This window comes from Nelusetta ayraudi, unplaced genomic scaffold, assembly GCF_046127955.1.
Source record: "Nelusetta ayraudi isolate G7.1 ecotype Tasmania unplaced genomic scaffold, CSIRO-AGI_Nayr_v1 ptg000064l, whole genome shotgun sequence".
In the NCBI taxonomy this organism is placed as follows: domain Eukaryota; kingdom Metazoa; phylum Chordata; class Actinopteri; order Tetraodontiformes; family Monacanthidae; genus Nelusetta; species Nelusetta ayraudi.
The window spans coordinates 1,496,011-1,517,845 of record NW_027466114.1 but is presented as its reverse complement, the minus strand read 5'-3'; the positions used below and the strand labels follow the sequence as shown (position 1 = coordinate 1,517,845).

The 21,835-nt window shown below is 45.7% G+C and overlaps 3 protein-coding genes and 1 pseudogene across 3 annotated transcripts in view; 3 read left to right on the top strand and 1 right to left on the bottom strand.

Annotated features, from left to right (window-relative positions):
• Positions 1–21,835, bottom strand: part of LOC142898369 (NACHT, LRR and PYD domains-containing protein 12-like) — a 487,638-nt gene that overhangs the window by 205,808 nt on the left and 259,995 nt on the right. The window lies entirely within an intron of this gene.
• On the top strand, positions 823–3,563 carry LOC142898381 (tripartite motif-containing protein 16-like). Its single transcript, XM_076041321.1, has one exon. The coding sequence runs from the start codon at positions 982–984 to the stop codon at positions 2,869–2,871; it is 1,890 nt and encodes a 629-aa protein (XP_075897436.1). The 5' UTR covers positions 823–981; the 3' UTR covers positions 2,872–3,563.
• Positions 11,596–15,144, top strand: LOC142898425 (peroxisomal succinyl-coenzyme A thioesterase-like; annotated as a pseudogene).
• On the top strand, positions 18,212–20,991 carry LOC142898428 (tripartite motif-containing protein 16-like). The gene has a single exon (XM_076041361.1). The coding sequence runs from the start codon at positions 18,484–18,486 to the stop codon at positions 20,146–20,148; it is 1,665 nt and encodes a 554-aa protein (XP_075897476.1). The 5' UTR covers positions 18,212–18,483; the 3' UTR covers positions 20,149–20,991.

Here is a 21,835-nt window from a genome sequence, read left to right as displayed (position 1 = left end):
GCAAATCCATCAACTCCCCCAAATAATGATCCAATGCTTCAACACGCTTGTTCATTATTTCTTGACTTTCTCCAGCTTCCAACATGCTGTTCATTTCATTCCTTTTGCGCTTTAAAACGCCAAGCTTTCCCCGCCGTGCGTGACGCTATCATTTTTATCAGACTCATGTCATCATTCATTGCGTCAGCTTTTCCAGTCAACAACATCGTCACGCTTTGTCAAAGCCGTGGTGTAGAGGACGACGGTCAAAAAAATGCTCCTTGGTTGCCGAAATGTTCTTGGTCCAGGACAGATGTATCAGTAAAAGTCTGCAATGAAGCAACTTTCATTGCTTTCTTTCTCCAAAAGCTTTTTTCTTTCTTTATTTGACCCCAATCAGTTTCTAATAAAGAGAAAATGCATGAAAATACTGCCAGTCTTTGTCAAACAGCAACAAGAGAAACTTGAACACTCCACTCTTCTATGTATACACACATGACACACGCTTCTTAAAACTGCAGATGCTACAAAACAACAGTTTGACCTGTCGGAGAGGAAAATCTAAACTGGATCATCACCTGATTCACTGCAGTTGTTCACTGTGGTCGCTCTTATTGCTCCATAAAGCTCTTTATGAAGAGCAATAAGATAACAGTGAGCGACTAGCAGATAGCGGCTAGCAGATAGCGGCGGTGCCTCACTTGAAATAAATGTGAATTACCTGTGACAGGTGAAGACACCTAGCCGAACAACAAGCATTAGCATTAGCCTCTAACACACACGCACACAAAAACACACACACCCACACACACAGAGTGTGTGTGGGTGTGTGTGTGTGTGTCCCAGCAGCAATCACATCAGCTGCAAACGACAACTCAGATTGTGAACTATGAACTTTGATTCGTCGTCGTCGTCTGTCTTCAGCGCCAAGGAAACAAAGTGCACAAGCACACACACACACACACACACACACACACACATCCTGACATTCCTCTTCCCGGAATGACTCAGGAGGTTAGAAGCCCCGCCCCTTGTGGTCCTTGCAGCCAATCACAGCTCGGACTGGTCGTTTCCTCCCCTTCAAGTCAAACTGGTTTTGTTTCTCATGAAGTTGGAACCCAGTCAGTCAGTCAGTCAGTCAGCCAGTCAGCCAGTCAGTCAGTCAGCCAGTCAGCCAGTCAGTCAGTCAGTCAGTCAGTCAGTCAGTCGGTGGCTCTCAGAGGTGAAATGGCTCAAGCAGCAGCTCAGCTGGACCCAGAAACCTTCTCTTGTTCCCTCTGTCTGGATCTTCTGAAGGAACCAGTGACCACTTCCTGTGGACACAACTACTGCAGGAAGTGTCTCCAACACCACTGGGATGCAGAGGAGGAGAGGAGAGTCTACAGCTGCCCTCAGTGTAGGAGGACCTTCACACCAAGGCCTGTCCTGGAGAAGAACACCATGTTAGCAGCTCTAGTGGAGACCCTGGAGAAGACTGGACTCCAAGATGCTCCTGCTGATCACTGCTATGCTGGAGCTGGAGATGTGGCCTGTGATGTCTGCACTGGGAGGAAACTCAAGGCCCTCAAGTCCTGTCTGGTCTGTCGGGCCTCCTACTGTGACTCTCACCTCCAGCCTCATCGTCAGTCTTCAACATTTAAGAAGCACAAGCTGGTGGAACCCAGCCAGCAGCTCCAGGAGAACATCTGCCCTCGTCATGATGAGGTGATGAAGATGTTCTGCCGCACTGATCAGAAGATCATCTGTGGTTTATGCTGTGTGGATGAGCATAAAGGTCACGACACAGTGGCAGCAGCAGCAGAGAGGACTGAGAGGCAGAGAGAGCTGGAGGAGACCAGGCAGAAGATCCAGCAGAAGATCCAGCACACAGAGAAAGACCTGAAGGTGCTTCAGAAGGAGGTGGAGTCCATCAACGGCTCTGCTGATAAAGCAGTCAAGGACAGCGAAAAGATCCTCACCCAGATGATCCATCTGCTGGAGAAAAGACGCTCTGAGGTGCAGCAGCAGGTCAGATCCACACAGGGGGCAGCAGTGAGTGGAGTCAAAGAGCTTGAGAAGAAGCTGGAGCAGGAGATGATGGAGCTGAAGAGGAGAGACGCTGAGCTGGAGAAGATCTCACACACACTGGACCACAGCCAGTTTCTCCACAGGTTCTCCTCACTGCCAGCACTCAGTGCGTCTCCAGACTCCTCCAGCCTGGAGATCCGTCCTCTGAGATACTTTGAGGACGTGGCAGCAGCTGTGACCAAGCTGAGAGATGAAATACAGCAAGTTCTGATGGAGACTCAGACAAACATCTCATGGACAGTGAGCAACGTTGATGTTCTACTGAAGGTACCAGAACCCAGGAGCAGAGAGGACTTCCTCAGATATTCACCTCAAATCACTCTGGATCCAAACACAGTGAACAAACGTTTGTTATTATCTGAGGAGAACAGAAAAGTGACATTCATGATGAAAGTTCAGTCTTATTGTGATCATCCAGACAGATTCACTTACTGGGAGCAGGTCCTGAGTAGAGAAGGTCTGACTGGACGATGTTACTGGGAGGTGGAGTGGAGAGAGGGGGTTGGTGTAGCAGTGGCCTACAGGAACATCAGCAGAGCAGGAAGGTCAAAGGAAAGTGAATTTGGATCAAATGACAAATCCTGGAGTTTATATTGTTACCCAGGTAGATTTGAGTTTTATCACAACAACATCTGGACTGATGTCTCAGGTCCTGAGTCCTCCAGAGTGGGAGTGTACCTGGACCACAGAGCAGGTCTGCTGTCCTTCTACAGCGTCTCTGGAACCATGGAGCTCCTCCACAGAGTCCAGACCTCCTTCACTCAGCTGCTACATGTTGGACTTGTTGTTGGTTCAGGTTCTTCAGCTGAGTTGATGAAAGTGTGACTGAAGTCGTCAGAGAGACTCTGAGCTGAATTCTCACCTTTGATTCTTCTTCTGTCTTCACGTTTGTTGCCCAGTGTCTCCGGCTGTCAATCACAGGGTGGGAGGGGCCTGGACGCCACTTCCTGTTGGTGCTCCTGGTGACTGTTGTCCACCTGATGTTTGTCTCCACGGCTGCTGGATGTTTGTGCCACGTTGTTTCTCTTCCTCTGCAGCCCATTCATCCCACAGATTAATAATGTGTCATTAGTCCACATGACAACTTTATTACTGTGGAAACACAGCTGAGGTCTGTTTCCACTCTGGACCTTTCCACCCTGACCTTTGACCTTTCAACAACTCATCCATCTGATCAACCTTCTGACTGTTGATCCGTTTGTCAACAATCAGATGAATGCATGTAAATATTGTGAGAGAATTTTGTCTTTTGATTCTGCTTGTTGGCTCAATGTGACAATAGTCAATCAATAAGTCATGAAATATGCCATCAGTCTGTATTGCACAACAATGTCAAGTCAATGATCAAGTGTTGAATTGAAGCAATAAAGCAACAAGACAATCCAGATAAAGTCTCTGCTTGTTAGTAGATTTCTCTTCTGTCAAGATCTCCATGTATTCACCACAGACATTTAGAAAGTCAACACCATGAAGACAAGATCAAAGTTTCAAAAGCACATCAGTCAATGTAGGAAACAGCTGATATTTCTCTGGCATGAAGGAGGAGGATGACACACACACACACACACACACACACACACACTCTGACACACACACACAGAACGGCAGATGAGTGCTGCAGTAACAGTCTGCTCCACTAGGGGGCAGCTGACTCCAGTCCTGCTGCTGCTGCAGCTCTGTTTTCACAGCAGCTGTGTGTTTCCTCCAGGTGTCACCACAGGTGATGGAACGTTCAGGTGACTCAACTCAACTCAACTTTATTTATAAAGCATTTTAAAAACAACCACAGCTCACACAAAGTGCTGTACATAAAAACATAAAAGCATAAAAACCAACAGTAAAACAATAAAAGCAATAAAACAAATACAGTCTCATGCTGGGCAGTGATGTTCGATACTGGCAATCTTCTTTCCGATCCGATACCTAGTAAATTTCAGGCTGGTATCGGCATTACCGATCCGATACTTAATAATAATAAATTCATTCATTCATTTTCCATACCCGCTTAGTCCCGAGCTCAGGGTCACGGCGGTCTGCTGGAGCCTATCCCAGCTGTCTTAGGGCGAAGGCAGGGTGACACCCTGGACAAGTCGCCAGTTCATCGCAGGACAAACAACCATTCACACTCACATGCACACCTACGGACAATTTAGAATATTCAATTGACCTCACATGCATGTTTTTGGAGTGTGGGAGGAAGCCGGAGAACCCAGAGAGAACCCAGCAGACACGGGGAGAACATGCAAACTCCACACAGAAAGGTCCCAGGTCCGGGCCCCGGAATCGAACCCACTACCTCCTTGCTGTGAGGCGGCAGCGCAAACCACTGCGCCACCGTGTCGCCCAATAATAATATAATATTATATCATATAATAATCCGTAAAAATTCCCCTCTATGTGTGTGTGTGTGTGTGTTAGTGATGTGCGATACCACTGATTTTCATTTTGATCCAATACCTAAAGGTAATATCGCTCATACCAATACTTTTTTTTCAGTCATTTTTTAAAACTTATTTCTAGAAAATAGTTTTTTGATTTATAGCTTCACAATGACACTAAAACACAGATAACCTTTCTTATTCTAAAATCATAGCGGTTATCTGATATATCTTATCTAAATGATGTAAGGAGAAGCCACTAAAACAAATCCATGATTAGGCCATTTATTTCACTGACATGTATTTTTTTTTTAAATCTTGCCTATGTTTAATCTATATCTTCTCTAAAGTGTTGCATGCCTCCTTACCTTACTTGAAGCTGCTGTAAATGCACGATTAAAAACTATCTATCCATCTATAACTATGAAATTTCGAGACTGCAGGGATGCTACAAGAGATGTGTGAAGACGTGAATCACTTTCCCGTGTTTGCAGGGACTGTGATAAACATTGTTGAGACTTTAAATGAGTCTTTGTACCTGGGTACTGCCTGCCAGTGGCAGCTCCAAAGGACTCGGACGGTGACGTCTGTCTCTTGTGAGCGCCACCTGTGCTTTGCTCTCCTTCACTCCACTGCCGCATCACCTCTTCATATTGAGCGATGTGATTGTTGTTTAAATGTTCCATAAGGTTGGTGGTGTTGCCACGGTACCTCACTATCTTGCAACATACGTCGCATGCAGCGTCGTTGTCGCTTTGTGAAGTAAAAAACCTCCACACGTAACTCCTTTTCCTTTCCGCCATCTCTCCTCTGCGACTCTCGTGCCACCTTCTCAGTCAGTGGAAATGTGTGTGCGTGTCACGTGAGCTCGGACGGGGTGCTTGTTTTATACACAGCCATATGCTGTGTCTTAATTCAGGGTCTGCATCCTTAAAGTACGCATTTTGAAAGGAAGTTGCGTCATAGCACTGTGCGAAAGGTTGTCCCAATTCCCAAGGGTGCTTAGGACGCTCAAAATGCGTACTCGGAAATACGCACTAGTTTCAGCCGAATCCAAGGATGCACCGCTACTGTCCTTCGCGTACTTGTGTATCCCATGATGCTTTGCGTGCTTCTGCAAAGCATCGTGAGATCTTGGGAAGTCAGCTGAAATTAGCGGCATGTACTGGTTAAGACACGACATATAAATTTAAATATTGAAATTTCACATAAAATATGCAGTTTTAACATCGTGTTTTTATTTATTTGAATATTGAACGACATCGTTAGATGGGGAACCAATGGTTCGCTTGATGCTATAAAAACGCCACTTCCGGGGTTGGCCAGCAGGAGGGAACAGTGGTGACGCAACAAGGAAACAAGCCGAAGGCTCGACCGTCCCGAGTGGTTACCGGGGAGGCGGGGTTTGGTCCGTCCTTCTAGGCTGGGTACTCGAAGAACGCTTCCTTCAGACGGAGGACACTCGGTTTGAAGGGTGCAGACCCTGAATAGAGACACAGCAATAGTTCGCCTCACAGGCGGAAGTATATGGAACATAGTCCCTGTAACTGGCGCGGAATAAGTAACTTAAACAGCGGGGAAAATACCTGTTAACTCCAAATTAGTGCACACTTTGAAAAGTATCGACACTTCAGGATTAAAATCGATCCTAAATGGACATTTTGAAATCGGAAGTATTGATATTTTAGGATCGATTCGCACATCACTACCTCACAGTTCCACGTTGTATAAATGAGGGTAAGTCATGTTAATGGTGCTGCTGCGATTTATAGTTATTTTCCGTCAGGAACGATCTATTAATGCTCCAGTTGGGGTGCACCAGTCTCATGTGAATACCGCTACTGTTACACGCTTGTTTTATGTGAGTTTTAATTATTAATTTTAGTTTTTATTGACAATTTTGTCTTCGCGCCGATTGTGCTGTGGCAGGCTGCTATGCGGACTTGCCACCTTTTTTTTTTTTTTTTTTTCCAATGTTGTTGTTTTGCTCGTTGAGGGGAACAAGAGGTGCAGAGAAAGCCAGAAGAATTTCAAATGTCCTTTCCTTTTCTGCAGGTACGTTTCCTTTGTTGAGTGAAGGTGTTTTTGCGGTTTTGTTTGGTTTTATCCCCACATGTGCATTGCCACTTTGTCCAGCAGGTGTCACTGTTCACCCGTCCATAACAGTTTGGGACGATTGCGTTCAATAGAAGTGCTTTTCTATTTTTTTCTCTCTGTTTTCAAGTAAGCTGTATATTGTAATAGAGAACAACAAATTGCACAGTTCCGCGTTGCATAAATGAGGGGAACAAGAGGTGCAGAGAACGCCAGAAGACTGTCAAATGTCCTTTATTGTCTTCTGCAGTGTGGGAAATGTACTTATTTTCTGAAACTTACTGCTAGTGGGAAAACTTTGTGGGAAATGAATATCTTGAACTTACTGCTTACTATCATGCAGCTGCTGAGTATGTTATGAGAACCATTGCCATAGCCTTACGTGTGAGAATAGAAGATAAGAAATGAGAGGCCGTCTGCTCCCGTGAGAGCGGCGGTGTTATTGGAAAACTTGTTGTTGGAGCTCGTGTGCAGATAAAACGAACCTAGACGCAGGTGCGGCTGGCATCCTGAGAAAAGAGACTCCAAGACGACAACATCCTCCTCAAACTGAGCGGGCCGTGAGAACGAGTCTCATTCATTCTCGCGATGCATCGCTGCCATGACAACCATCGGCTGACAAGCACCTGTCGGCGCGAGGAGGAGCCCGGCCACGCCCCCGCCGGCAGAAGGAGGAAAAGGGATGACAGGCAGTTCGCTCGAACAACGAAAGCAAAAGTGGAACCAAACACAGAACGAGAGCAAGACAGTTTGCGCAAAGGAAGTTCTCATGCACAAACCCTCATTATGGAAAACAAACCAAGCATTGCATATGATGCAGCTTTTAAGTTAAAGGCAGTCGATCTGGCTAGATCGCTCGCGCTCTCGTCTGTATGTTCTCTTGTCTTTATGCGCTCTGTCTTTGTGAGCTCCGGTGCGTCGCTGCTTCGAGTTCTGGTCCGACTCCATACCAATTAACCGAGGTGACCAGCGGGACCCCGCAAACAGGATCCGCGGTGCGAGAACAAAGTCGCAGGCGCGCAGCCGCCGAACCGAACCGTTCCGTTCCGCGAACCCGTTTCCTGACGAAACACCTGCGGCTTATAGTCGAGTGCGGCTTGTATATTAACACATTTGTATTTTCCCCTAAATTTAGCTGCTGCGGCTTATATTCAGGTGCGCTTTATAGTCCGGAAATTACGTTAATTATTTAGCCAGTTGAGTAAACACGAGAGGGGTCTGGCTGCAGGACCTGCACTGCACTGAGAGGTCCAACTGCACTGTCAGGACCGGAAGTTTAGATTATTACATATACATGATTGATTTAAAAATGTTAAAAACCGGGAGATCGTCGCAAGACAAACATTTCAATGGTTGTGTTTGTGTCGATAAAAATCCACCTCATAAAACACGGGGTACACAAAGTTATGAAAGCTACCTGGAGTAGATCATAATCGTCGTAATTAAAACAGAAAATACAATAGAAATCGAAAGCTTGTTTTTACGGACGCGCATTGCATTCACTAAATAAAAAGGTCGGTAATCAATCGGCAACGATGGCGCTACAGTCGTGAATCTGCTATTGCCACCTTCTCGGTTAGAGACACTGGGAAATACTTACTTAATATTAGTATGTCTACACTGCGCAGGCATCTCAAATAGTTAGGAGTGCTCTGACGTTCTCGAACTGTTGTCAAGTCAACAGTTCGTTTAAAGCGATCGAGCCAGCAGGCGCTCGCTTTCCGCTTGCTCTGTTTATACTAGGTATTACGGTAATCACTGAGCACAAGAGGGAAACTAGATAGAATTGCTTTCCGCTGTACTTGGTTTCAGATTTATATTTTTTAAATATTATTTGTTGTCAGTCCATTCCTCTTTCTAAATAAAGTGCCTCAAAAAATATATAATAATAATAATTAAGAGATATTTTCTCGTAATTTAGTGATTATCTCATAATTAGGAGATATTTTCAGAATGTTTGCCTAGAAAACAAAACAAAACAAATAAAATATTAATTAAAAATAAATTAATAAATAAAGCAAAAAAAAACAAAGCCGGGGCCTTTTCTGGTATGTATCGACCTGATCTATTTATTTTATTTTATTTATTTATTTGCTGCTGTACGTCTTGACACTCACAGTACGCCAAGTACCCTCTTTTGTCACGTCTTCTGAAATAAAATATTTTAATTTATAAAAGCTTTTAATTTGAAAGGCGTTAAATCAACTTCCGGTGCAAAGGCGTTAACTTCCGGTCCGGACAGTGCAGGCGGACCTCTCAGAGCAGGCGGGTCCTGACAGTGGAGGTCTGCAGCCAGACTCTCTTGGTAAGCTCTGTTTACGGACATCTGTTAGTTTGGGTGTGTCACTTTGAAAGAATAGAAGCGGGTGTCTTTACTTGGAAGTTGTGCGCAGAAAGCTCACAAACTTTTCCAAGATTGCAAGCCTGCAAGGCGGAGAGAAAGTAAGTTTCATTCCATTAGTTTATCATCTTACTTTAAAAACAAAAAAACTAAAACGTTGCGTTCATCTGCATGTGACACATTTCTGACGTTTTTAAGTATGCTATGTCCATGGATTTTAAGATATTAAACTCTATACATAATTTATTTGTGGTTTCATGATTGATTTATTATTCTAATAACTCCTTTCTGTAGTTTATTCTAAGCAGGGGCGGATCTAGGATTCTTGGAGATCAGGGGCTTAGCCCTGAGGCTGCAGGTGCAGATGTCAGTTCGACAAAAAATATATGCATCTTCCCTTTACCCGTACGGCTGGGTCTTTTTCCCAGAATTGTTCTGTTTTTTCACCACCTGCCCCAGGAAAAATAAAATCTCTCCCGGGACACAATTTGTCCCGTTTTTTAGGGAAAATTACAAAACTTCATTTGATTTCCGTCTGTGGTCTAGGCTGCTTTCCTGTGCATGCTGCCACCAGAGGCGGTGCTAGGGTCTGTTGGGGCTCCAAGCAAGAAGTTACCTTGGGGCCCCACCTTACCAGTGCCAGTGCACGCTGAAAAAAATAGATTTTTACACAACCAAACGCACGATTTCCGGGAAATTTGAGCTAAATTTCTCAAAAAACATGCATGTGAGGTCAATTGAACACTCTAAATCAGGGCTACTCAACTTAATATGGCTCAGGGGCCACTCAGCAAAATCCCAAAAGTCTAAGGGCCGCAAGCTAAAAACTACAAGTCCTGTTTTGAACGTTTTGAACAATGATTTTGTGACACACTTCATGACAAGTCTAATAATTAAGGAAACACAAAGAAAACAGCCACATTTCTGTCTAAACCTCATCGAACAAAAACATTGTCATGAATGGAATGATGGTGCCTAAGAGCATGACTTCTAATGTGGTTAACAACTTTAACTGCTTTACCCATCGTTGCTTTTGTCTGACCTGTTAATGGCAGAAGTGCAAGAAGTTCCTCTTTGAAACTATTGTCATTAAAAAAAAAAAAAAAACGAACCCAGATCATTAACTGCGCTGTGTCTCACACGTCAGTTGACTCGCCTAGGGCCAGGCTGAAGTAGTTTGATTTCTTGAGATCTTCAATTAGTTTTAAAAACAAATGATCCGAAATGTTCTCCACACGTCGGCAGAGGGTTGAATCAGAAAAGCTGCAGTTTCGATATCTGTTTACTGATGGCGTCTTTGTTTTTAAAATCAGCGAAAAGAGACTCAATAGCATCCAGCCAACATTTTTTTTATCAGCTCCCCTTCAGTGAAAGGCCGTTGACTTCTAGCTACATTCCACGCTACTTTGAATGATGCTTCTGTGACTCGGTCACTTTCCTTGCAGTGAAATTTCAGCGAGCTTTGTTGTCCATGCAAGCCTATTTTAAGAAGGCGTATTTTTTCTTTTCTTATGGTGCTCCCAGTTGGGTATTCATCGGCAAACTCGTTCTTGTGATTGTGGGTATCATGGTGACGTTTAAGATTATCCCGTTTCATGACCGCAATTAGCCTTTGGCATATGAGGCACACTGGTTTATTTTTTACCTCAACAAATGCAAACTCTTCCTCCCATTTTTGCTGAGAGACTTGGTGTTCGTCTGCAATCTTTCTCTTCGACTTGGCCATGTCTGCTAACAGACCCGGCGAGGGGGAAAAAATCTCGCTCCCGCTACAGCGGTGTGGTTGCGTGCCGAATTAGCTGCTCGTGTAACTGGCTATTATTATTTTTCTTTGACTGTCAGTCTGCCTGCCTTCATAGGATTCATCATGGCTTAATTGTTACCTTAGTTAGCTGTGTTAGCCCCTACAGCAGACCTGGGCAAAGTACGGCCCGCGGGCCACATCTGGCCCGCTGTGTGTCTCTGTCCGGCCGCGTGAGGCAGTCATAAATTACACAATCTACCGGTCGATCGCGAAGGTAGTTTGCCTGCATCGCATGGAGAGACAGAGTCGCGAAGATGCTTCCGCGGGTCCGCGGGAATTCAGCGCTATTTCCCACAATAACTCCTCTTCATGTTGTCTGGTGGCAATTCCAGTACTGCACATTATACTCAGACCGACCGGTAAACTCTTGCAAAAGGAGCAACAACAACAACAACAACAACTGCTGCTCCTGCTGCGAATACTGCAATCATTTTTCGCCCTGAAAATGGAGCATTTCATTTTTAAAATAAGAAATTTCTCAAAACTGCACTTTCAATCGAAGCAAGAAGTCATAAGTAGTGGGAAACCAACGCCAGATCTGCAAGGTTTGCTTCAAAGGACGGGGGTGACTGGAAAGTATATAACTCGTTATTTTCAAACGGACTGGTATTCTCGAAAAGATTGGCTTTGTGGCTGTGCTATTAAAAAAAAAAAAAAAAATCGCCTTTACTGCTTTCCCTGTGACAATGTCTGGACTTCATTTACAAGTAAAGGTCAGATATACTATCCTGCATTATGCAGTGGTGTGTTTCAAACGCTTTTCAATTTAATCAAAAATGGGATAACACCCAGAATTGAAGCTGTTCTATTAGCATCATACTTTCTGTTTGTAAATCTGACATGAGTGTCAGTGCCTTAGCATCATAGTTTATGTTTGTAAATCTGACTTTTGAGTCAGTGCCTGCCCAACCCCAAACCTCACTGCACGTCACTGCCTCCGTCATAAATTTCTGAATAGAGACCGAGAGCAGAGTCAACCACGGAGCTCATTTGCTCTGGTCCGGACCTCTGTTAGTCCACGCCATCGACTCTCAGGGACGTGTATTGACCTCCGTGAGTGACCCTAACCACTTCATTTTGAAGAAATAATATTCTTATGCTGGAATGGTGCTCCGTGCTTTTGTAACTCGGTGCCTCCGCATGGAAACCATGCAGGCTGTGCGGCGTTATGTTGAACATTCCGATTTCGATTGTTGTTGTTGTTGTTGTGTTATTTTTCTAAGCGAAATCGCTTTTTAAAAGACGCTTTTAAAAATGCCTTTATTCGTGGAAAGTGTTATCGCGAGTAATATATATATATAAGTACAACGGGATGGTTGTCGCCAACACTTGAGGCACTTTTAATCAACTGAACTCAAAACAAGATGAGCGAATTTAAAAGGTATCCGGAAATTTGGATTCAGCAGATATTTGAAAACCTTTCATAAAACTACCAGAGTGCAAGGACTTCATGAAACATAAGTCAATACTACCGGTACGGCATATGACCTCAGACGGAAACTGGCTAATTCCAGTGAAAATCAACAGAGAGTGGATGTTCCTGTTTTCTACTCCGCCCCGCCCACTTTCTTGGCGTGATAAAAACTCATTGCCGCCAATTTCTGAACAGAGAACTTTGATGAGAGGTTTGATGGGTTGAGTGCTACGCTAAGTGCTCTGCTTCACAGGACTGTTTGACCTGATAAAGAAGTAGCACTTGTTTTCTTAGAATAATCTGGATAAAGGACTAGACGTTTGAATCTATTTTCATTCATCTTATTTTCATAGTTGCACTTTGAGACTGCAGTCCATTTTTATTGCAGTCATGTAGCAACATGACAGGATGCATTTACATCAAATTACAACAAATTAACAGACAGACCCTTAAACAGACACTTGTGCAAATTCCCCTTGTCAAATAAAGATTATTGGCCACTTTCTTTGTCTCTTTTTACAGTTTTTTTTAACCAGGTGTTTTCCTCCCTTAGGTTCAAGGTTCAAGGTTCATTTTAACCTCACCCTCATTCTTCCGCAGGAAGACCGTCCGCCATGTCCCGGCTCGCACCCGTCCTCTCCGTCAGCCCCTGTCGGGGTCTGGTGGACGATAAGCTGACGGTGCTGGTGGAGAACCTCCCTCCCGGACTCCCCGTGACACTTCACTCGCTCCACCTGTCCGAGGACAATGACTACTGGGAGGCTTTCGGACACTACGTCAGCGACCACAGGGGAGTCGTGTCCGGTGGGCTTCTCTTCCTCCTTTGTGCTGTCCATCTTTTAATTTGTTTGTAGAATTATCCTGTGTATTGACACTTTACTCCTTTTTGCAGTGGCAGATGACATTAGTTTCGGGGGCACGTACACGGGAAAAGAAGCCATGGGTTTATTATGGAGCATGCGTCCCGTACCAGATGGTCGCCAACACCTCAGGTAACCTGCGACTGTGTAACTTTATTGACGCTCAGACCTGACACAGTGGAGAACACAATGTGTGCTGCATTCCTTTGACACGACAGGTTGAGGAGGACCAACGTGTACAGCCCGCTGCTGATCAGCATCTCGGTGGACGGCGGGCACCAAGCTGAGGGCTTCAGGAAGCTCTGCCCCCTGGGCTCCAGTGTCATCGAGCGGTGGTACGTGGCCCCGGGCGTGAAGAGGGTCAGCGTTGGAGAGAGGGGCGTGCAAGGGACTTTATTCATTCCACCGGGTGAGCTCTTCCTTTCAGCTTGGCTGTTTCTTGCTCTTCATGTGTTTGCTGGTTTTAAAGGTCTCCCTCCTGCCCCTCTGTGCTCTTGTCTCCAGGCCCAGGACCCTTCCCGGGTGTGCTGGACATGTGGGGGGGGTGGCGGAGGGCTGGTGGAGTATCGCTCCGCCATGCTGGCCTCCCACGGTTACGTCAGCTTGGCGCTGGAGTATATCTCTGCCGAGGAAACGGCGTCAGTCGGCGATGAGTTCCACTTCTTCGAGGTCCGTGCTGGATGGTATCTCAGGATTCACACTTCCTCCAATGTCATGTAGTGTGATGAAATGATTAGACGTTGCTGAGTCGTGTAGAATCAAACCACTTGAACGCCGGTCACGGCTTTTGTGTGCCATCTCCTGGCTGAAAACTTCTGATTTTTCAGTTTTGTTCTTCTGCTCCGACACAGATGGCGTTCAGTTTACTGCAGGAGCATCCTCAGGTGGTGCCGGACAGAGTGGCACTGTTTGGTCTCTGCCTCGGCTGCATCATAAGCCTCTACCTGGCTGCAGAGAGCTCTGTCGTCAAGGTAACGGGGCACGCTGGGCAAATATAACTTGGTTGTGATAGATGGTGTGTCAGCGTGTGTCACTGTGTTGCATTTCAGCCCTTTTGTTGTGTCGGAATCAGCGGGAGTCACCTCAGGCCGGAGGGGGAAAGGATCAGTGAAGTCTTGAGACTCTTTGCAACGTAGGTGTTGTTTTCTGTCATGTGGCTACGCATCCGCATTCACATGGAAGAACTGCCGGGAATGTCTGCGGATCCACTGCACAGACTGTGCTTCCTTCTTCCGGCAGGCAAGCGGACAAGATCATCTTTGACGAGAGCGGCCATCAGATCTGTAAAGGGTTGGGCTTAGCTGTGATGCACGACTCTGACAAAGTGGACGTCAGTAACGACAAACAACACAACACAAAGGATGCAAACTAGGAGATTTGTTGTCAGATTCAGATTGTCAATGGCATGTTATTGACTGTTGCTTGTCAGATGGTGGGAGGGCTGACTGCTTCTGGTCAGCAGAAGCATTTTCCACCTGATGTCCCTCGAATTTCTTTAATTAGTTTTTTTTTACTTTCCCAGGTGGGAAAGATAAATTGTCCGTTGTTGTTGATCAACGGCACAGACGATCAGAACTGGCCAGCAGTCGAGTGTTCTAAAGACGTAAGTCGAGACACACATGGCTGACAGCCAGATGTGCACATTGTGATTGTCATTGTCATGAATCAATGAAATGGCATTTATTTGTTTATGACCTTTGACCCTCAGACCTCCCAAAGGATGAAGGCGGCAGGTAAGGAGCACCTGCTGACTGTCTTGGAATACCATGGAGCTGGTCACCTGATCGAGCCGCCCTAGTCGCCACACTTCAGGGTGACCAATTTCAAAAAGAATGGTAGGTCTTACGATGATGAATCGCAATGTAATAACAACATACAGCCGCTTTATATTTGACTTTATTTTTCCTTTTTGAGGCGTCCATGGTATTTCCAGGCTTTATTTCTCTATGCAGGTGTCATGTTTTTGGCTGTTATGCTGATGGGAAGATTAATGTGTGTTTTCTAGTGAAATTAGTTTGGGGAGGAACGACCAAACCTCACTCTGAGGCTCAAGAAGACGCCTGGAGGAAGATGTTGGCCTTCCTGCAGGCTCACCTCTACTCTAGTGGGATGCCCGGAGCCAAGATGTGAATTGTCTGTGCAAGTTTAACCACGATAAATTAATCCTTTGCTGCTTATTGGCTATACTGGGAGCTTTTTATTTACTCTGGTGTAAATCATCAGCACGTCTTCCCTTAAGACTCCTGCTTCCTTTGTTTTTTGATTCATGAGTTTGATGACTTCATTTATAAATGTTATGTTTATATTAAGTGATTTTGTACATTTACAGAGGCAACACTTGTGCCTTATTTCATCAGCCGACATTGACTATTTGCAGAATGTATTATCAGTCTACTGCAAATACATGGTATACATATTTGTGAGTATGTCGGACTTACATTTGCAAACTGTAGTTTTTTTTTCCTCAGGTGAGGCCTCTTTGGCCTATTCACCAATAAATCTGTTGAATTTCAACAGTTTCTTGATTTTTATTTCTTGTCACCGTGATCCAAGATGCAACATATGGACATCAAAACAAATGTTCCAATCAAAAAGGAAAGGATGGTGTAGTGTCTGAAGCTTTGGCCCTACCAGTGGCGCCACCAGGGGGTGGCCACGGCCCCCCCTATAAATGTACTGGCCAGTATAGGTTGTAGTAGGGTACTGACCCTACTACAATGCATTTCACCCCAAATGCGCAGCCAGCCAGGCAAGCCGCTTTTGATCTTCCCTCACTCACAGCACCTCACACCCCTCCCTCTCCCCACGGCCGCTGTTGCGCGCATAGACAGCAATGGGTCAGAGTGTGCGCGTGACCGCCGCTTGTATCTACACAGATAAATGACCTCAAATGGAGTTAAGAGAGAAGACAGAGAAGACGCGTCAAAACGCGTCAAACAACCCAGCAACTGACCCGGGTTGAAATCGGCTCTAATCGGAGCGCCCCGATCGGCTCGGCTCCCTCTGGTCCGATCGGAGCCGAGCCTCAGTAAGTCAAAATAAGTCATAAAGTCAAAAATATTCCTGAGTAAAAGCAGAGGGGGAAGTATGCGTCGTAACGTGTGCTTTTTAAGTGCTAAATAGTGCCGCTACAGCACCTGTTAGAGCAGCCTTTTGACGGCTTTTTGACATGTAGAACTGAGTTACGTAGCTAACGTTAGCTGCTGCTTGTATATGTTATGTCAGTCATTTTCAGACAATGAAGAGAAAGTCCACAGACATCTCTTCTTATTTTAAAAAGAGTATTAGGACAGGAGAGAAAGAGACGACAAGGCAGCAACGGAGGCTTAGTGAGGAGAGGGGGGAAGAGGAGGAGGATGGAGTAGAGAAAAATACAGAGCATATGTCATCTTTTCTAAGGGCAGAGTTGCTGTTCATTCTGAAAACCATCTGCCCTTCCTCGGTCTATCCACATCTTTCCTAGCCAGTGCAATCACTCTCTTGGCCAAGAGCAGACCTATGTCTAAAAATAATCCATGCTTCTTTCTTACGTTACAGTTTGGAGGATAAAAACCCAAAAGAAAAAGCTTGGCTTCTAAAAGTAATTGTATCCCTAATATCTCCTCCATGCATTCTTTCACTTCTCCCCACAATTTCTGAATTTGAGAACACTGCCACAAACAATGAAAGATCGAGCCCTTTTCTTTATCACACTTTATGCACACATCTGGTACGGCGCTGTTGAATTTATTCAACTTGACCGGCGTCATGTAAGACCGCATTCACCAGTTGTACTGCAGCCATTTCAACCGGGTATTCACTGTGTGAGATTGTGCTTTGGTGCAGGCCTTCTCCCACTCCTCAGTGGACAGGTCAACCTGTAGGTCCTCTCTCCAGGACTCAAGCTTATCTAACGAGGATTCTGAAGACTGATCCACCAGCTGGATATATATATATATATTTTAGAAATCAGGCCCCTCCCCTGGTAGTCTTTCATCATCATTCTTTCAAGTGTTGACAGGCTAGGAATACACAAGGCAAGTATCTGAAGAACTGGCTGCGAGGTCGGTCGTGTTTAACGACAATTTCATGGAAAGACATCAGACGCTTATCAACAGGATTATAAAGATCTCCTACTTTTTGTAACCCTTGCTCAGCCCATATTTTAAACCCCCCCTCACCTCCTCCTGGGGGGGAAGAGATCATTTCCCCGTATCGGACTAAAACATGAGAGTGAGGCTGCGTCTTTGAAATATTTCTCAACTAGTTGCCAGACGGTGATCATATTTTTAGTCATAGGATTCTTAGTGTTATTTTGGAGTTTCTTAAAATCTGCTGAGTAAAGGTAAATGGATAAGGGAAGCTTCAGTGAATAACCTTCCATCTCCCTCCACAGCGGCACGTTCTCTTCTGAGAAGTGAAACATCAGTGTTGTCAGTTGCGCAGCCCAGTAATACCAGAATGGCTGTGGGCATTGAAGCCCTCCTCTGTCATACGGCAGGTACAGCAACGATAGGCGCTGCCTGGAGCGTTTATTGTTCCATAAAAACTTGATGAAGAGTGTCTTCAGCTGAGAAAATGGATTGCTTGGAGGTGGCGGAGGTCAATTTTGAAATAAATATAATAGTTTAGGCAGTACATTCATTTTAAGAGTGCTCATTTTCCCCAATAACGACATTGGAAAATCAGCCCATCTATCTCAAGAATTTGACATTTCTTGAATTACTGGTTTATAGTTAGATTCTATGATGTTATCCAGCAGCGGAACAATTTGAATGCCTAAATAAGTGAAGCAGTCGACAACTTTAAATTGAGAAACTACATGAGTTGGATTTTCTCTGTCTTCCTGGTTTAATAACATAATGGATGTTTTAGACTGATTGATTTTATCTGCGCCATATTTAACAATATGTTAAATTATTATTTAAAATAATGTAAATCACTGATCAAGCACACCTAACAATTCAACTACCAATGAATGAGCAGTAGTATGCATGTGATAACATAGATTGAAAAATGAGCCGGAGTGATAGCTCTTCTCTGAATAGACAAGCTAAGCCAGTGGGCTGCTGTCAGCCAGTCAAAATAGAGCAGAGTGGCACCTCTTCACTTTGTTACGCAATCTATGTCAGCGCGCAGCTGAGAGGGAAAGTTGCTGGTGTGTGTGTGTGTGTGTGTGTGTGTGTGTGGCAGCAGCAGCAGCAATGACATCAGCTGCAAATGACGACTCAGATTGTGAAATATGAACTTTGATTCATTGTCTGTCTTCAGCGCCAAGTAAACAAAGTCCACACACACACACACACACACACACACACACACACACACACACACACACACACACACACTCACACACACACACCCTGCCACTCCTCTTCCCGGAATGAGTCAGGAGGTTAGAAGTCCCGCCCCCTGTGCTCCCTGCAGCCAATCACAGCCCTGACTGGTCGTTTCCTCCCCCTCAAGTCAAACTGGTTTCGTTTCTGAGGAAGCAGAACCCAGTCAGCCAGTCAGTCAGTCAGCCAGTCAGTCAGTCAGTCAGTCAGTCAGTGGCTCTCAGAGGTGAAATGGCTCAGGCAGCAGCTCAGCTGGACCCAGAAACCTTCTCTTGTTCCCTCTGTCTGGATCTTCTCAAGGACCCGGTGGCCACTTCCTGTGGACACAGCTACTGCAGGAAGTGTCTCCAACACCACTGGGATGCAGAGGAGGAGAGGAGAGTCTACAGCTGCCCTCAGTGTAGGAGGACCTTCACACCAAGGCCTGTCCTGGAGAAGAACACCATGTTAGCAGCTCTAGTGGAGACCCTGGAGAAGACTGGACTCCAAGATGCTCCTGCTGATCACTGCTATGCTGGAGCTGGAGATGTGGCCTGTGATGTCTGCACTGGGAGGAAACTGAAGGCCCTCAAGTCCTGTCTGGTCTGTCGGGCCTCCTACTGTGACTCTCACCTCCAGCCTCATCGTGATGCTGCTCCCCTACAGAGACACAAGCTGGTGGAACCCAGCCAGCAGCTCCAGGAGAACATCTGCCCTCGTCATGATGAGGTGATGAAGATGTTCTGCCGCACTGATCAGAAGATCATCTGTTATCTCTGCTCTGTGGATGAACATAAAGGTCACGACACAGTGGCAGCAGCAGGAGAGAGGACTGAGAGGCAGAGAGAGCTGGAGGAGACCAGGCAGAAGATCCAGCAGAAGATCCAGCACACAGAGGAAGACCTGAAGGTGCTTCAGAAGGAGGTGGAGTCCATCAACGGCTCTGCTGATAAAGCAGTCAAGGACAGCGAGAAGATCCTCACCCAGATGATCCGTCTGCTGGAGAAAAGACGCTCTGAGGTGCAGCAGCAGGTCAGATCCACACAGGGGGCAGCAGTGAGTGGAGTCAAAGAGCTTGAGAAGAAGCTGGAGCAGGAGAAGATGGAGCTGAAGAGGAGAGACGCTGAGCTGGAGAAGATCTCACACACACTGGACCACAGCCAGTTTCTCCACAGGTTCTCCTCACTGCCAGCACTCAGTGCGTCTCCAGACTCCTCCAGCCTGGAGATCCGTCCTCTGAGATACTTTGAGGACGTGGCAGCAGCTGTGACCAAGCTGAGAGATGAAATACAGCAAGTTCTGATGGAGACTCAGACAAACATCTCATGGACAGTGAGCAACGTTGATTTTCTACTGAAGGTACCAGAACCCAGGAGCAGAGAGGACTTCCTCAGATATTCACCTCAAATCACTCTGGATCCAAACACAGTGAACAAACATCTGTTATTATCTGAGGAGAACAGAAAAGTGACATTCATGATGGAAGTTCAGTCTTATTGTGATCATCCAGACAGATTCACTGATAGGCAGCAGGTCCTGAGTAGAGAAGGTCTGACTGGACGATGTTACTGGGAGGTGGAGTGGAGAGGGGGGGTTATTGTAGCAGTGGCCTACAGGAACATCAGCAGAGCAGGAACGTCAGAGGAAAGTAGATTTGGATTCAATGACAAATCCTGGCGTTTATATTGTTACCCAGGTAGATATGGGTTTCGTCACAACAGCATCAGGACTGGTGTCTCAGGTCCTGAGTCCTCCAGAGTGGGAGTGTACCTGGACCACAGAGCAGGTCTTCTGTCCTTCTACAGCGTCTCTGGAACAATGGAGCTCCTCCACAGAGTCCAGACCTCCTTCACTCAGCCGCTACATGTTGGACTTTATGTTGGTTCAGGTTGTTCAGCTGAGTTGATGAAAGTGTGACTGAAGTCGTCAGAGAGACTCTGAGCTGAATTCTCACCTTTGATTCTTCTTCTGTCTTCACCTTTGTTGCCCAGTGTCTCCGACTGTCAATCACAGGGTGGGCGGGGCCTGGACGCCACTTCCTGTTGGTGCTCCTGGTGACTGTTGTCCACCTGATGTTTGTCTCCACGGCTGCTGGATGTTTGTGCCACGTTGTTTCTCTTCCTCTGCAGCCCATTCATCCCACAGATTAATAATGTGTCATTAGTCCACATGACAACTTTATTACTGTGGAAACACAACTGAGGTCTGCTTCCACTCTGGACCTTTCCACCCTGACCTTTGACCTTTCAACAACTCATCCATCTGATCAACCTTCTGACTGTTGATCCGTTTGTCAACAATCAGATGAATGCATGTAAATATTGTGAGAGAATTTTGTCTTTTGATTCTGCTTGTTGGCTCAATGTGACAATAGTCAATCAATAAGTCATGAAATATGCCATCAGTCTGTATTGCACAACAATGTCAAGTCAATGATCAAGTGTTGAATTGAAGCAATAAAGCAACAAGACAATCCAGACAGCAGTGGGAGTGTTTCCTGGCAGTGAACTGGTGCCAGTCAATGAGCTGACGTGACTGATGTCAGGCTGCAGTACCAGCTGCTCACCACAGGGGGGGAGGCAGAGAGTCAGCAGGAACTCAGCACAAGGTCAAAGGTCAACTAACAGTTAGCAAAGCAGCTTCATCTGCAGCTCTGCAAAAACAGGAGAAAAAAAGTGTGCACGCATGCACACACACTCACACACACACACACACAAACACACACGCACAAACACACACACACACACACCACTATTTTACAGAACAAGTAGAGAACGGGTACTTTACTGACTCACACTGTATTTACTTTATTGCATCATAACACTCATGATCATGTGAATTCATATATAGTGATTATATAATGCTATATTAATAAATAATATAAAACATAATATACTATTATATTATATTATATTATATTATATTATGTGTGGAGGGGCAAAGTGGCCTCCCCACGAAAAAGGGGATCTGGACCGACCGGGTTGAGGTGGTGGAGTTGAAGGAGGAGGCAGGCAGCGTCAAGTGCCTGCCTCCTTTTAAGTCTTTTAACCCAAAAAAAAACATAAATAAAGCCGCAGGAGCCAACTTCACCTTCCCCTAGTCTCACAACAGACTAGCCAGTTCTCCCTTCCCACAGCAAAATGAGCCCCCTTTATAGTGGGCAGCATCCTATTGCCAATTGGGCCACCCCACTAACCGTGGTGACATCGACAAAGTCGAACATTTCAAAACAAAACAATAACACAAAGAAATACACCCTTCAATAAACAGAACACAATTCCCCCTAAACATACAAACCCTTAAATACAAATAGACCCCACATTCTCCCCTTAATTACACATTCAAACCAAAACCAACACCCCCCTTACGGCAATGGGCTACTCCACTTCGCCGGCGCTCCATAAAACCCCACCCCCGCAGCGGCACGCGCTTCCGCCCAGGAGCAGCGGAGCCGACCGGGACCAAGCGGATGCAGGTGAGGTGTGGGTGAGCAGCATGGTGACAGATGATGGTGAGAGATGAATGACCAGTGCACAAACTGTTACAGGTTGGGAAATGGGACAGAATGGGAGTCGCGGTGCTCCGCGCTGCCGACGCCGACACC